We start from the raw sequence: 15581 nt of genomic DNA, 5'->3' as shown, positions 1-15581 counted from the left end.
CACTCGGCCGCATCCAACGGAGGGCGTGTCGTCGGAGGGTGCTTCTAGCGTCGTCGGAGTACGTGTGGAGGTGTGTCTTCGATGGATCTCGTGGAATTCAGTCAGTGTTTGTCTTCGGTGGATCCGATTGGATCCGGTCTTTATTTGTTTGATGATTGTGTGTAGGTTGGATCCTTCTGATCTACGCTTTTCTTCAACGACGCGGTTGTTGTTGTGGTGTGCTGGTCCTATGGGGTTTTAGCACGACGACTTCCCGACTGTCTACAACAACAATGTTTGTCTGGATCCGATGAGGTAGGGGCGATGACGGCGGTTCGTCTTCGGTTCGTTGAGTGCTTCATAGTCATTTAGAATCTGGATGTAATTTTTTACTCCTGATGTTCATTGTACTGCCTTGAGATCGGAAGTTTTCTCGTAATCATTACAATGGGGACTAAACCCAAGTGAGGTAACAGAGATTTGGCCTACCATCAAATCATCAAAAAAGAAAGAAAAAAAAACAGATTTTAGGGAGTCCCGTGAGGACTTTGCCTCCAACCATGATTCCTTCCTAGATTTGGCATCCGAAGAATTAGGAGGAGACGTATAGCTGTCGGGGTCCGGTTTTGACTTGCGTCTCTTTTCCATCTGGAATCGGGGAAAGCCCAGCCCCCTATATATATATACGTCACGCGACGCCCTGTTCTCGACAGATCCGTGGTTGGAGAGCCTTGTGCCGCTTGTCGTCGTCAACCAGTAAACGAAGCGATCTAGCCTTACGACCCAGGCCATGGCTGACTTGGACTTGTCTACGCCTCTGTTGTCAGCGATGGATTTGGCCGAGGAGTCCAACGTGTCCGCGGCTTTCCCGCTGCTGGTGCTTGAGCCGCCGCCAGATTCAGATCGTTCGTCGTACAAGGTCTTCAGCTTGCCGGACCAGAAGCTTGAAGATGTCACTCCGTTCGTGTCGAGCAACAAAGCATTCTTGGAGACGCCGCAGGGCTGGGTATTGGTCCTGAGCTCCTCCGATTCCTCGTCAGAAGACGCAGGGACCCATCTCCTGAACCCTAAAGACGGATCAAGAATCGAGCTTCCGACTCTCAAAGACGACGAGGTCCCATGGACGTGCAGGTGCGTCTTGTCCAACGTCGTGGTAGCGCCTGGCTGCAGCGTCCTAGTCTTCGACCATGCGAGCCCGGTGATGTGGTTCTGCCGCGTCGGCCAGGATCTCCGGTGGTCGCGCCACGGCTACGACATTGGCTGCTTGGACATCGCGGGCTCTCCTCCCACAAAGAGACACTTCGTCGACGTTGCCGCCGTTAATGGGAGGTTCTTCTTCTGCGAGTCCAATGACTCTCTCGGCACGCTCGACTTCCACGCCAACGACGCCTCGGAGAAGCCGGAGGTGCGGCTGGGCGCCATCGCCGTGCCCTGCGTCCACGTCCCGACGGGCTTTACGGCCACGTACGTCGTCGAGTCCTGCAACGACCTGTTCCTCGTCCATATCGCCTTCCACGGATTATGCGTCGACCGACCAGGGGAGCTCCGCGTCTATCGGATGGATTTCTCGGAGCCGCCGGCTTGGCGCAAGACGGACTGCATCGGGGATCGGGCTTTCATCCTCGGTAAATCCAATTTTGCAGCGTCCTGCTCTGCCAGCGGATGTGGACTCAAGCCCAACTGCGTCTACTGGTTGAATTGCCTCAGCTCAGAGAACAGTGATCTGCATGTCTTCGGCCTGAAGGACGGCTCATCAGAAATTGTCAAGCAGTTTGAGAATGTCGTGGGTCTCCGGAAATCCTGGTGGATCGTCCCTGTCGTTTCATAGTCGCTGCAATTTTCCATCATCTTTTTTTTCTCTGTTCATGTTGGTCATTTTTTGTTATTATTCTGTAAAAGTCTCCGCTGAAATAGAATGTGTTTTTTGTTTATAGTGTAACTATGTTACATTATACTTTGTTCTAAGAAATTCTATATTTTTTGTAATCTATAATAAATTTAATATATACAAAAGAATATTGTTTTGTTATTACAAAACCTAAATTCATTTGACACAAAGCAGCAGGAATAATGAATCAACTTCTAGATCACAGAGCCCCGCAACAAAACTTGCAAATCATGGGAGATATAGCTAAACATGGAACAAAGAGAGGAAGATGCCGGAGAGGAACTTTTGGTCTATGTGTTTATATACATCCTATATGAAAAAGTAATTTAGTACTTAAATAAAATGTCCACAAATTCTGAAAATATTTTTGAAATAAACTTTTGACCTTTCATTGCATTGCTAAAAAAAATCCATAAAAAGAAAAAAATATGTCTTTTCAAAAAAGACAAAAAATTCGGTCGAAATAGTGTGAATAGTAACTATAGTAGCAAATAAAAAAAATTGGCCCTGAAGTCAACGCTGGTTTTCTATTCGTGAAAATTTACTAGCACAAATGCCCGTGCGTTGCAACGGGAGACGACTTGATCTGAATCGTAGTTCAGATCCAAATCGGTTCAGTGAGGGCGGTCGCGAAAGTCACCAAATGGGTTCAGACCGTCTTTTTCTGATCTTTTTTTGTCCCGCCAAAAAAGGCGTGAGAGGACGTTGCAGATGTCCAGGACTGCGGAGCTTTCCATCTCAAGGAGATCCCGGTTGTGGGAAACAACATTTCGAAAGAAAACGGATCCTCCCTCATTCTCCTGCAGATCTTGATAAGACGCTTGGAGAATAGTGAAAGAATCAGTTGCGTGAATATGGTCCAGATAGGAACGAAGCGCTTCATCGACCAAGTAGGGCTCGATCGGTAGATAAGGCCCTACTCTTTGATAAAGCACCACAAATTTACCTCTTTTATATGTTAGCGACTTTCTTCAGTTTCGTCCATGCAGTTTTCCGTCCACCTTTGTAATTGTTCACTACTTAATTAGCGCGTATAGGGCAACATATTCCTTTATTCTTTCCTTTAGCATTCTCTTCTTCTCGCGTCATCATCCTCATTCTCTGCTTATTGATTCACAAGCCAATTTATTGAGTCTATCGATAACCGGTAACTTCAAGACATATATAAATTGTTGGTTTTGGTTCTAATAAGGAGGCGAGGTGGCACTATTTATTTAATGATAATAGGAAGAGCCGACTTAGTAAGTTGTATTATTTTTCAGACACAACACAACTTACGTTATGTAATTGCAATCGATCTACTCGGAGCATATGTTACAAAGAAAACACCAAGTGTTTTGTGCATTTTTTCTACTGCCCAATCAAAAAATAAATTGTGACAGGCCATGGCCCAAAAGCATGCCCAGCCCAGTTGGTCTCCAGTGCGTAGCACGAGCACGCACGCATTCCACCACCGGCGGGTCATCACAAGGTTAATGTCGACGCTGCTATATGTAAACAACCTCCTGTCGGGGCCATAAATGCGGTTTGCCGGGATCAATCAGGAACTTTTGCTGGGTCAGCATCGGTGGTATTTCATGGCATGACCGATCTACATATACTGGAAGCTTTGGCATGCCGCGAGGCTATTGCATTAGCCAGGGACCTTGCACTTACTCATTTGGAGGTAGCTTCTGATTGCCTTGCGGTGGTCAAGGACATACATACTGGTACTATGGGTACAATCGCTCCAATTGTGGAGGAGATCATCGACTCGAGTAGGGAGTTTCAGTCTTGTTCTTTCGTCCATGAGAAACGTCTCTCTAATAAGGAGGCTCATGGCTTAGCTCGACATGCTTTACATTTAGGGGAGGGTCGCCATGTATGGCTGTTACACCCTCATGATACTGCTATTATTCCTGTAACTCGTTCTATTGAGCAATAAAGTAAAGCATGTTCTTCTCAAAAAAATGAGCACGCACGCATGCGGCTCCGTGGCCAGCGTTAACACACACTAGATGACCAATTGCGCCACGCAAAGGCCGACAGCAAGCCAAGTATTGTAAGAGTGGTGATAGGAAAACTCAATCAAATAATGAACCTTATTGTCTGTTCAAGTGGAAGGTGGACGCTGCAGGTAGGGCATGCCTCTTCCTTGGTTAGCATATTTGTTGTTGGTGGTGAGTACTCGATGTTTGAAACAGAGAAAGTAGTAAAAACAAATAATTAGAGATAAGGATGGCATTATGCATATTAATAGATAGACGAGGAACAACAGCAGAGGTTATATAGGTAAAAACATAGGTGGTAGCTATTCAAAAGCAACAGATAGCATCAACAAAAAACAGGGGAAGGTTGCATCCTATTACAGAGCTTGATTAGTAGTCCTTAGAATGCTAAATGATATTTAGATACGACTTCCGTTGCTGTCGATGGTTCATCTAAAGGCAATGCACGATGAGAACCAGGCGTTGCTTTGTGGTGACCTTGAAACGAAAAGCACAGATATCTCAACTCCTTCATGGATTTTTGCAAGGCGGCGGAACTTAGACCAGTTGGTTGTTACGGTGGCTCTCTTGCCGGTTCCTAGCATGATGCGACAATTGGCGTATAGATCACTGTTTGCAAGCCTGACCTTGAGTGTATCATAATCTGGGTCAATGTAATCTTTTAGTTTGCTTTCAGTGTAGTGGACCTGAAAATACTGATGAGGAAAAAGGAATTAATTGAATGGATTGGAGAGTGTCTTGTCACTGAGAAGGTTTAAATATAGATAGTGAGAACAATTATCCGTAAATAATGGCAGGAAGCAAAAGAAGGGTGCAGAGCATGCTACACTCCTTCCTATGTGGAGTATAAGATGTAAATTATTTTTTTCGTATGTATGGTACTCTAGTGAAGGAGAACAAATATAGGAAGAAAGAAAAAATGTACATCAGACTATATGAATATTAGTTTCTAAAGTTACATGTAGCAAGTTGATGAGAATTGTTGTGCTGGTGCTAATAGCAGTGTATACAATTTTTTCAATATTTCGCAATAAAGTCAATTGGTGAATCAAAAGCATATTGCAGGTTGTACTTCTGATGATTAGTCAGGTAAGTAGTTTAGTTGTGAGGCATAAGTAAAGATAATACTTTTTTCAATGAAGTGGAAGGAAGGAGTTTACCATCCCTTGGCATGGCTTTACGAATGTTTTGTTGATGGTGCAGACATAGTATTTGGTATTTGGTTTTTTGCGGCGGAACATGGAAAACAACTTCTTCACATGGTGCTGATAGAGCTTCACTTGGTTGCCCTAGTGACAGTACCTTTCAAGCTCTCCGCAGTATTGGATAGCAGGGGGTGACCCTGAATTTAGTTTCGTTTTGGTAAGATCGAAATGAAGCAGCACATGTAAGAAGGCTGAATACTATTTATTGTTAGGAGACTAAGCTTTCATCAAGAGAAAAGTAGAATTAAGCTTTAAACCTATGGCAGGAAGAATATAGTAAGCAGGTTAGTTAAGTTGAGCATTATTGATCGGCCTGATATATGTTTTTTGGTTCTAAGGCAGAAAATTGGCGTCGGAGAAGTATAGCAGATCATAAACACTATGAGGTCATTTTATTTTAAATGAAGAATATGAGAACAGGATAATAAGCATTATAGCCTGGCATTGGCTCACTGCAAATGATATACTCCGGATGCTCATATTCTTCACCCTGTATAAGTATCGTGAGAACTGTTAGTGCGAGAAATCAGAAACTTGTTTGCTGGCAATAGCAATTGTGGGCGTACAGTTAAATTATGCACTACCTAATGTAAATGACTGCATATCCTGGTTACCATAAGCTGAGCGATCAAAGCTATCTATATGGTGCATCTCTGCCTATGTAGCTTTGCTTATCATGAACAGATCTCATGCCTTTCTTTTGTCCTATGAACCTACCATGCAATGTAATATATAACGCTATGTATGAGCAGCATACCAAAATATCTATTCCCTTATGCTTCAAGGATTTTATGATCAGTCTCTAACTATTCTTATTTGCATGCTTTGAAAACATAGTTTTCTCTCGCCCTTTGCGCCATCGGCGCAACGAGTGCATCCCATAATCCAAAGGTTTATTTTTACATGGCAGTGTTTAACATTTAGCTCCCTTTTTACCTGGCAGTCTGACAAATTTGCTTATTTTTTAGCTCCATCTTCTGATTCGAAATGCAATGAAAAAATGCCCAAAACATTGGAGGCATTGAGGCAATTGTTGTCTCATATCTAACAGCATATGCCAATTGGTCACAAGAGGTTTATAAGTTGAAACTACCTCAATCTAAATGGAGTAAATTAGCCTTTATAAAAGTGGTAAGAAGTAATTTGCGCTCTTTATAGCTTGGATCTTGTGCTTATACATCAAATATATCACAAATGAACCCCAGAAAAAACATAGCACTGATGAACATAGTGTGATGCATCTACAGAGTTTATACAACTACCTGAGATAAGGCAAGTTAAGTTGCTTGATATTTCAAGTTTCTATAAGGGCATAATGTAGCAAAATCAAAACCTACCGATAGGCACCATTTGCATATATAGGGTTTATACAACTACAGAGAACTGAAATAAAGCAAGTTCGGATATTTGATTTTTCAAGTACAGCAAGGGCCAAATTTAGTAGAACCTTGTAGAACCAAAAGTATACGACAAAGCAACAGTCAATCAGTTGTGAGTAATGAACTAACTGACAGTTCATTTGCATATAAAGGGTTTATACAACTACAGAGAACAGAAATAAAGCAAGTTCAGTTATTTGATTTTTCAAGTACAGCAAAGGCCAAATTTAGTAGAATCTAGTAGAACCAAAAGTATACGACAATGCAACAATCAATCAGTTATGAGTAATGAACTGACAACTCAATATATTCATCTAAAATGAAAGAAGGGTTTAGGGGAACCAATATTTAGGAAAAAGTGTCGTATTGTAAGGTTAGTCATATATTTTTGGAGAACGAAGATAAGTCGATTTCTTCTGAAACCATGTAATCAATAAAATTTGTCCCTAACCTTTTTGCACAAAGATAAAGATGCATACTTGCTGTTTAGAAGGTGGAGCGAATTATCGGTGATGAAGCTCGCAGTCTCTGGTTTTTCATGGGAAAACATCCTGCAGAGCCCCACAGTGTCGTCGATTGTGCGACAAAGAGACCATCCTCGAATGAGGCACCGTCAGACATGATGTCTACAGGGAAATCACATCGCACGTGCCTCTCGGTGTCCTTCTATCTATACAAACAGAGAAGACCATGGTGAATTAAGAAAAATACCAATGCATGTAGTTGGTTAAATGAAACTCACAACATTAGTAGTTATCAAAGGATCACCTATCCACAATTAGTTCTCTAAGCTCAAATTTTGTAAGTAAATTCTCAAAATATACCCTTAACGTCCCTGCCTTAAAGGAAGTCAATGCTCTGCTGGGAATTGTGATGATAGAATAGGCGATAAGAGAAAATTGGACATGAAGTGAAAAGAAGACAAGACATATCCAACTTAGACTATCCTCCCTGGTACCGTGGCACGCAACATTTCATCAACCTCTACAATGCGGTTTGCTACAGGTGAAGAATCAAGTGTCAATTCCGGAACTGCTTTCAATTGTTTTCGATTGTGATTGGTTTTGGGTGGATTCTTCTAATGAGAAAGTTTCACATCGATCTAACAACATCTGAATAAGCAGAGCAGACTGAAATAAATAATACTTTGATAGGCAGCAAAAGAAACTGTAATAAAAGTAGTGCTTACTAAGTGCTGACCGAAGATGAAAACATTCATATAACCAGTCGTTCCACACACAGGTAAATCTTCTAGTTGCGGAACGACTGGTTATATTAATGTTTGTTGAGCGAATCTGAGCCAGAACGGATGCTCCACCGCCCTGTATTTTTTTCCTGGCTGTACGTATCATAAAAATTTTCAATCATATATATGACCCCTTTTTGGAACTCATTTTCGTAGGTACACATCCTATATGTGGGGATCGTTCCTTCCATTGTGTTGCCCTGAAAAGTTGTACATAGACTGAATCATATAATCTGCTGCAATGAGATGTGAAATTGTAGTTCGGTTATGAACTTTACCTTGTGATCAACCATAAGGAAATTTGGACCATGTAACACAGTAGAATCCATATTAGAGTGTTCCCACATTCTCATGATACGAACGGTGAGCTTCATCTACTATAAGTGTCTGGCTATATATGATCCCTCCATGAGCAAGATTTGGCACCTATGTATAAAATAACTATCAGATACATAGTCAATGCACAATCTTTTATAGTTTTGATAAAAAATTACAGTACTGCAAGTTTGGTAAACCTAAGAAGATTTGAAAATGTAGGGCTCGAATTATTACTATAAATGGGCTTATAAATCAGCATAGTCAGCTCCTGGGTTGGCGAGGACCATCAGGGAACAAAGAAAACCGTAGTCACGGTGGGAGGAGGAGAAGGCGAGTACTTCTTGGGGTAGCCAGTGGCCACGATGTAGGAGGAGTCAGCGCTCTGGACCATACGCGGACATGATGCACAGAGCAGGCGCCATGATGGACCCCACGAAACCATATGCCTCCAAGGGCTTTGCATGGCAACGTCTTGTTGCTGCAGACTGACTTTGCGTTCAGCAAGATCCAAGCATGACCCCTGGATATGACCATAGTTTTTAAGGCGGTAAGGCGACCTAAGGCGCTGGGGGGGGGGGGGGCCTTATCGTCTAGGCGACGCCTAAGCGCCTACGGCGGGCATATTTTTAAGGCGCTGGGGGGCACCTTATCGCCTAAGCGTCGCCTAAGCGTCCAAGGCAGGACGCCTTAAAAACAATGGATATGACTATGCTTGTAAACAGGAAAATCTTGGACAAATGCTAGATAGTCAAGCTGAAGTTACTCGTCTAATGGAACATGTCAATGTCCAGAGAGAATTAATTTCTGTCATCTGAAATGGGGCAAAACATACTTCTTAAATCCTGAAGAATACTTTTCAAGTGTTGATTCTGTATGTATTCTCATAGCTTACTGAAGATTCACTTTTTTTCTCTGATGTCGTAACCCTAATTCTTTTGTAATATGTTCAGGCATTTACTGAAAATCAAACTATCGATGATTTATAATACTTGCCCAAATAATTTGATGCCCCTTATGTGGCCTGAATTGTCCAGTGCCCTTGCTAAATCTGTTTCGTAAGTTATCTCACCCCATGCTGCATCATCACAAAATATCTTCAATAAAGAACAATGCCTCAGATTGAAAAATTCACGCTACTATTGCTCTTTACTACAATACACATTTTTGATAACTGTTCCAAGTACGAAATGCACTATTGATGAAATGTTAGCAGTGAGATATATAGTAGAAGAAGGATTTGCATTTGGCCATATCTATGACTGGACGAAAGCGAAACTTGGCTCAGCCTGAATAATTCTATTACTTATCGAAAGAACAGTACAAAGTTCCAACAAATACAAACTCCCTGGTGTTAGAGGGTTCCAAGATACGCCACCTAAAGAGGAACGGACAGTTGTACAGACTATAGAATGAGAAGAGAGAAAAAACCTATGAGCACTCAGGGAGCGGCCATACATGTAAAATTTAAGAGAAGACTGGTAAGTTCTCTAAATGTTCAGTTCTTGACAAAAAAAAGATGAAACAACATGTGATTCATAATGCTTACCCTAAGCTGGACCGGAAATAATAAACAGATCCACTATAAATAACAAAGTTCATAGAGATGGATCTAGTAAAACAACAAAGAGGCAGCCAGTAGTATGTGGGGCAGAAAAAACTATGCGGCACATGACAACCAGACCAGCAAAGAAGAAACATGGCTTATTCTCTTACCTATTCTGAATTTTTATCATCTCAAATCTGTAAAGAACACATTTTTTGAACTTCATGAACCACCATTGTAACCAATGACTACATGAGTCCTTCCATAATGCCATTAACTAAATTATGCCATGACGTGATGTATAATATATATAGGAGAAAAGGTATTCAGACTTGAACATGAATATGACTGAAACGGAAGAGGGATTAGTTAAAAATAGAAATCTAATTAAGCGATTTTTGTTGGCATGGCCACAACATACGTACTGACAGTGCAGATCGCGCCCAGGCAGAGGCGGAGGAAGAGCTCCTTTCAAAAGAACTGATTAAGGGCAAGAGCTAAATGTCAGGAATAAAAAGGAGCAGATAATCAAGCATAAATTAGTTGGTCCTCTAGTGATTGTCAAAAGCACAAAGATTACCATGCATACACTAATCATTTGAATTTATGCCTCAAAGATAAATAAAGAACAAAAGCTTAAGCACAACCATGATTTCTACCTCCTCCCCAAAACAAAGCATCTGAAGCTATATTAATCTGCAAGCCTAGATTTCCATGTACTTTGGTATGGTGAAAACAACCATATCAAAGATGAACCTGAATCATCATATTCCGTGGAAAAATATTACAGCTAGCTCATACAGAGGCATGCCCAACATCTTTTGTTCAGAAGACTAACACACACCAAAATGCAGGAACAAACATGATTGTATTCAAGATCTTCATACACAAATCTACTCCCTCCGTTCCTAAATATTTGTCTTTTTAGGATTTCAAATGGTTACCACATACGGATGTATATAGACATATTTTAGAGTGTAGATTCATTCATTTTGCTCCATATGTAGTCACTTATTGAAATCTCTAGAAAGACAAATATTTAGGAACGGAGGGAGTAGCTTTTGTTAGTAGTAAATAGGAGTACAAAATCATGCCATGTGCTCTATTACACAGAAAAAAAATCAAACATCAAAATCCAGGAACAAACATGATTGAACACAAGAGAGAGAGTGAACCCCCCTGTTCTTGTTCATCAAAATTCTTTTTCTACTCTTCACAAGTAACCAGAAATTCAGAAATCACATAGATTAACAGAGAATCAGAAAATCATGGAGTAAAAAAATGGAAGAGGAAGATGCTGAGGACGGCAGGCTAGATTGGAGAGGAGGAGGGGAGAAGAGAAGGGAAGGAGGAGATACACGGCTGCTACCTCTCGATGTGCGCGGCTCCAGAGGGTCGCTCGCCTCCACCCCTCGCGTAGCTGTCATGACCCTGTCCAGATCGATTGAAGAAACTTTGATGGCCGCCATCTGCCCAATCGACGAGCGCCCCCAGCTTCTCCCGCGTGCACGAGCCTGGCGGGCCCTTCTCTTCCACGGAGGTCGCTGCCGTTCCGGTCGACGCCCCACAGGCCGCTGCTGCCCTTCCATCCGCCGCTACGCACGCCAGGCCCCCTTCGACGGCCACTGTCATCTGCATCCATGCCGTCAACACCTGCCTTGACCCGGCCCCTACTCCCGCCGCCGCTCGCCACTGCTGCGACCGTCCTGCTGGGCATGGATGGGACAGGGGAGCGCATGGGAGGAGGAGAGATGCGGATGGGAGCTGGAGGGGGACGCGGGGCTCGAGGAAGGAGAGGATTTGGCCGGTGAGGGCGAGGCCCTGGCGACATCGAGGAAAGGAGAGGAGGAAGCGGCGGCGGCAGGAGAGGAGGCGGGGGTCGCGGGTTAGGTCACGGGCATCGCTACCTTTTGTCCTCCCTTTCCTCTCGCTACAGTGCTGCTCGCTCGCTCGCTTTTTCTCTCGCACACGCAGGACGCAATGGGCCACAAAACCGGGCCCAGGCGTCATCAATAGAGGCTAGGCAGGGAACGAGGTGAAACCGGACGAGACTTGCCTACTCCCTTCCCATGCTCCCATCCGTGCTCCCGCGTACGTGGCTTGATTTGATTGGAAGAAAATAAGACCCGGCCCCACCCCCTAAAAATCAGGGGGAAGATGATTAGATTAGAAGAAAAAAAAGGAAAAAGGACAGCCATAGGATGAAGTGGGAGCACGGATGGGAGCATGGGAAGGGAGCAGGCAAGCCGGATCCGGTGAAACCGAACGCGATTTCCAATTGCTGGCCGCGTGGATAGCCTGAGAGGGGCTGCTATCCTAGCGTCCTTTATAAGGTAAACTAGGGGTTGGGGCGCCACCTGTGGCGCCTCTTGAGAGGAAGCTGGGCATTGCCAGGTTGGCAAACGCCCATTCCACTTGTTTTCTTACTATCTTGTAATACATGGACATGGAGTAAGAAGTTAAAACTACAAATTTCAAAAGAGCCAAATAAATAATAGACAAACACAAAGAGATTAGGCCATGTGAAACACAAAACATTGGAAGGCATGAGATAGAACCAGAGGAGAGGGAGAGAGATCATACTGCTCATTTAGTAATGAATCAGTATAAACTGCAAGTTTATGCAGTGGTAAGAATTAAACATTCAATTGTCACACCCTAGCTAGTCATGCATTAGAGTGTTGCATCATGTTTACTCTTTCATCAGAAACTTGAAATGGGGATGACAGAACCCCCAGTCCCCTCTGAAACCAACTAGGGTTACTAAAATAATTTTTCAATGAACCTGAAATGCCCTTCTAAAATGCCCATCATTTTTGTCTTGGTTCAGAACCTCTGCCAAAAATGGTGCACATTTTCCTAGGCCATCCTAGGGTTTTTGATTTAAATCATAAATATTTGAATTTGGGCATTTAAAATAATATAAAATATTTAAATGCTCAAATATCTCCAAACTAAAATGTTTCATGTTGGAAATAATCCAACTATGGGCCAGGAATAGTTTGGTGATTTTTGAAGTTGCCTAGGTATTTTATTTAATTCAACAAAGTTGCAGATATATATTAAATAAAACAGAAATAGAAGAAAAGGGGAAAACTTACCTGGGCTCCTCCCTGTGCGGCCCAGCCAGCTGGCGGCCCAGCAAGCCAGCCCAGCCCACCACCGCCGTCGTCCTCCTGGCGCCAGTCGGCCAGGCGTGTGGCCGGCGCGCGCGCACGGCCGGAGCGCCACGCCACCAGCTCGTCTGCCTGCCTCCCCCGCCAGCGCGACGCCGCGGCGCTTCTTCTCGGTGCCGCCCCGATCCCCTGGCCTTATCCCTCTCTCTCTCCCGTGCTGCCCCCTCTCTCTCCCTCACGGCCGAACACCACCGTCGCCGCCGTTCGCCGTAGCAGCCATCTCCGGCCACCCCTCGCTCCCCCGACTAGCTCAGAAGCTCCGCCACAACCCCCTCTTCCTCCCCACCGCTCCACAGCTCCCCGGAAGCCCGGCATCGCCGCCACGTCGCCGTTCCCCTCTTCGGGCTCCGATCATCGTCGCCGTCGAATTCGTCGTCTCCGGCGCGTCCCCGAGCCCGCTTCGACGCCCACTGCAACCGCGGTGAGCCCCCGGATCGTTTCCCCCTTCTCCCCTGGTCTCTCCCGACCTCTAGGCCCTAGCACCACCTTAGCCGAGAGCTCCACGCCGCCGGCGATGTCGCCGTCGTGGCCACGGTCACCGTAGCACCCAACCGAGCACACTATCGTGCTCTACACCTCACTAGGATCACGCAGCACACACTAACGCCTCCCCAAACCCTCTGCAACATCGATCCCGACCGCACCCGAACTCCGGCCGCCGCAGCCGAGCTCGCCGCCGTCAACTCCGGCCACCCCGAGCCCAACCACCACCACCAATAGTCGCGGCTCAACCTCAGCAACACGTAGATGCCTTCCGCCGTCCATTTGGTTGCCGGAATGGCAAAAAGCACTTTCGCCGCCGTCTCGGACCTCGCCGGCGTCATGTCGCCGGTGGGGTTTGACTTGTCCGACCTGGGGTTTGACCCCCCAGGGTCACTGACGCGTGGGCCCTGTCGGGCAGGTGGTTAGATTAGCGCTAACTACTGTTAGTCAACCCCCTCTCACACTGACAGTGGGCCCCAGCGCCACTAATCCCTAATTAGGATTAATTTAAACCTGTTTAACCCCCCCTGTCACTGACGTGTGGCCCCCACACGTCAGGTTTGACTTCAGCCAGCCGTAGTTGACCACTGACGTCATGCTGACGTCATGCTGGCGCAATAATTATATTTCTGGATTTAAATTAAATCAGGAAATTCCAGAATATTATTTAAACTTCAAAAATTCATAACTTTTATTCTGTAACTCCAAATTGGACAAATTATATATGAAAAATGATCAGAAAAATCCAATCTATCCATCTGTACTATTTTCATGCATGATCAAACAAGTTAAATTGATGTTTCAAGCAGAACAAGGAAAAGCACTTAAAGAGGCCATGTTTGAGTTTGAAATTTGAATCTTTGATTCAAATTTGTTCAAACCCTTCTGGTTTTAGTTGCATTAGCCCAACACACTCATATTGCCATGTTTCATGCATGCATCATATTGTTGCACATTGTTTGGTGATGCTTGTGTACCGATGTCCTTTGCGACAGGTTCTGTCTCCGAGGAGTACCGTGATTACCCTAACGAAGAATCATATCCGAGCATCGAACCATCAGGCAAGCAACCAACCATTTGATCATATCGATACAATCCCATGTTCTCGCTCCTGCTCTCGTTTACTGCATTAAGACAACGCGATTCAAACTGCTGTGTGCTACGGTAGTTGAACCCATTTCCTCTGCATGACCTGTCATTGCCACAGTAACTAGATGAAACCCACTAGCATGTGTAGGAGTTGATTGAGCCATGTGTATGTGTTGTTCCTACCTTGCTATGCCTGCTATGCTTAGAATCGTGTCAGGTCTGGTTCATCTGGGTGATGGGCTAGAGTGAAATGCTATGTCGGTAATGAGAGTGGTGTGGTGAACACGATTTGGTAAAGGTATCGATGAGAGGCCATGTAGGAGTACATGGTGGGTTGTTTCATTGAAGCCGACCTTAAGCACTGAGATCTGTATATGTGATTTAAGATACAGCTACTACCATGCATTGGGCCCTGAAATATGACCCCGCTCGACTTCTTATTCACCCTAGCTCTCTGTCCAGGAGTTGCAAGTAGTTTCTGGTGTTTGTAGCCTACTGGAGGCCGTGGACAGCGCTGACCGTAGGGGTGGGCTGTGATGCGGTAGGTACGTGGCCGGGTGTACCGAATACCCGTTAGGTATCCCGGGAACCCTGTTCACATCGTTCGGGGCCGTATGGGAAACCTCGGCCGGACTCCCTGCGGATGGAACCTGAATAGGCGATAAACCTGGACTAGAGGCTTAAGTGTTTAGGTAGGTCGTGGTCTACACCCACGTCGGCTTTCGCTTGAAGTCTGCCGAGCACATGTCGTGTGCAGACGCTAAGTGGTGGAAACATGTATGAAGAAGTACACCCCTGCAGGGTTAACATGATCTATTCGAATAGCCGCGTCCGCGGTAAAGGACTACTTGGTTGCCTATACAGTTCATAGACAAGTAAATGGAAACTACTAAAAGCCTCAAGATAAGTGTGAGTGCCGAGGATGGCTCTTCCGTAGGAAGACGGAGGTGGATCCTCGGTAGGGTATTGAAGTGGTGAGTAGTGGACTCGTGTGCGCAAAACATTTCAAGTTGGGGTATCGTAGGATAGCCTAGCCAAGAGTCAAAGCTGGCTTGCTGCAATAACTCCACCAACCCTTCTTGATACTATGCATGTATGTAGGGTCCGTTGTAAGTCTTGCTGAGTACCTTTGTACTCATGTTGCTATAATCTACATTTTTACAGAAGACGCTGCAAACTCTTCTGATGGGTTCTATGTAGACGTTGACATCAACGAGTAGGCTAAAGACCCAGGTGGTGACCCTGAGCTTGTGATGGACCACGTAGTATAGCTAGGCTTTCCAAGCC

The 15581-nt window shown here is 44.7% G+C and overlaps 1 protein-coding gene across 1 annotated transcript; it reads left to right on the top strand.

The window, feature by feature from the left end:
• The first annotated feature begins 602 nt into the window (after positions 1-602).
• Positions 603-1910, top strand: LOC123115820 (uncharacterized). Its single transcript, XM_044536906.1, has one exon. It carries the CDS (start codon positions 770-772, stop codon positions 1805-1807), a length of 1038 nt encoding a protein of 345 aa, XP_044392841.1. The 5' UTR covers positions 603-769; the 3' UTR covers positions 1808-1910.
• Positions 1911-15581: the final 13671 nt, after the last annotated feature.

Source organism: Triticum aestivum, chromosome 5B, assembly GCF_018294505.1.
Source record: "Triticum aestivum cultivar Chinese Spring chromosome 5B, IWGSC CS RefSeq v2.1, whole genome shotgun sequence".
Lineage (NCBI taxonomy): Eukaryota > Viridiplantae > Streptophyta > Magnoliopsida > Poales > Poaceae > Triticum > Triticum aestivum.
The sequence above is the reverse complement of the archived record's forward strand: the minus strand, read 5'-3'. Positions and strand labels throughout refer to the sequence as shown.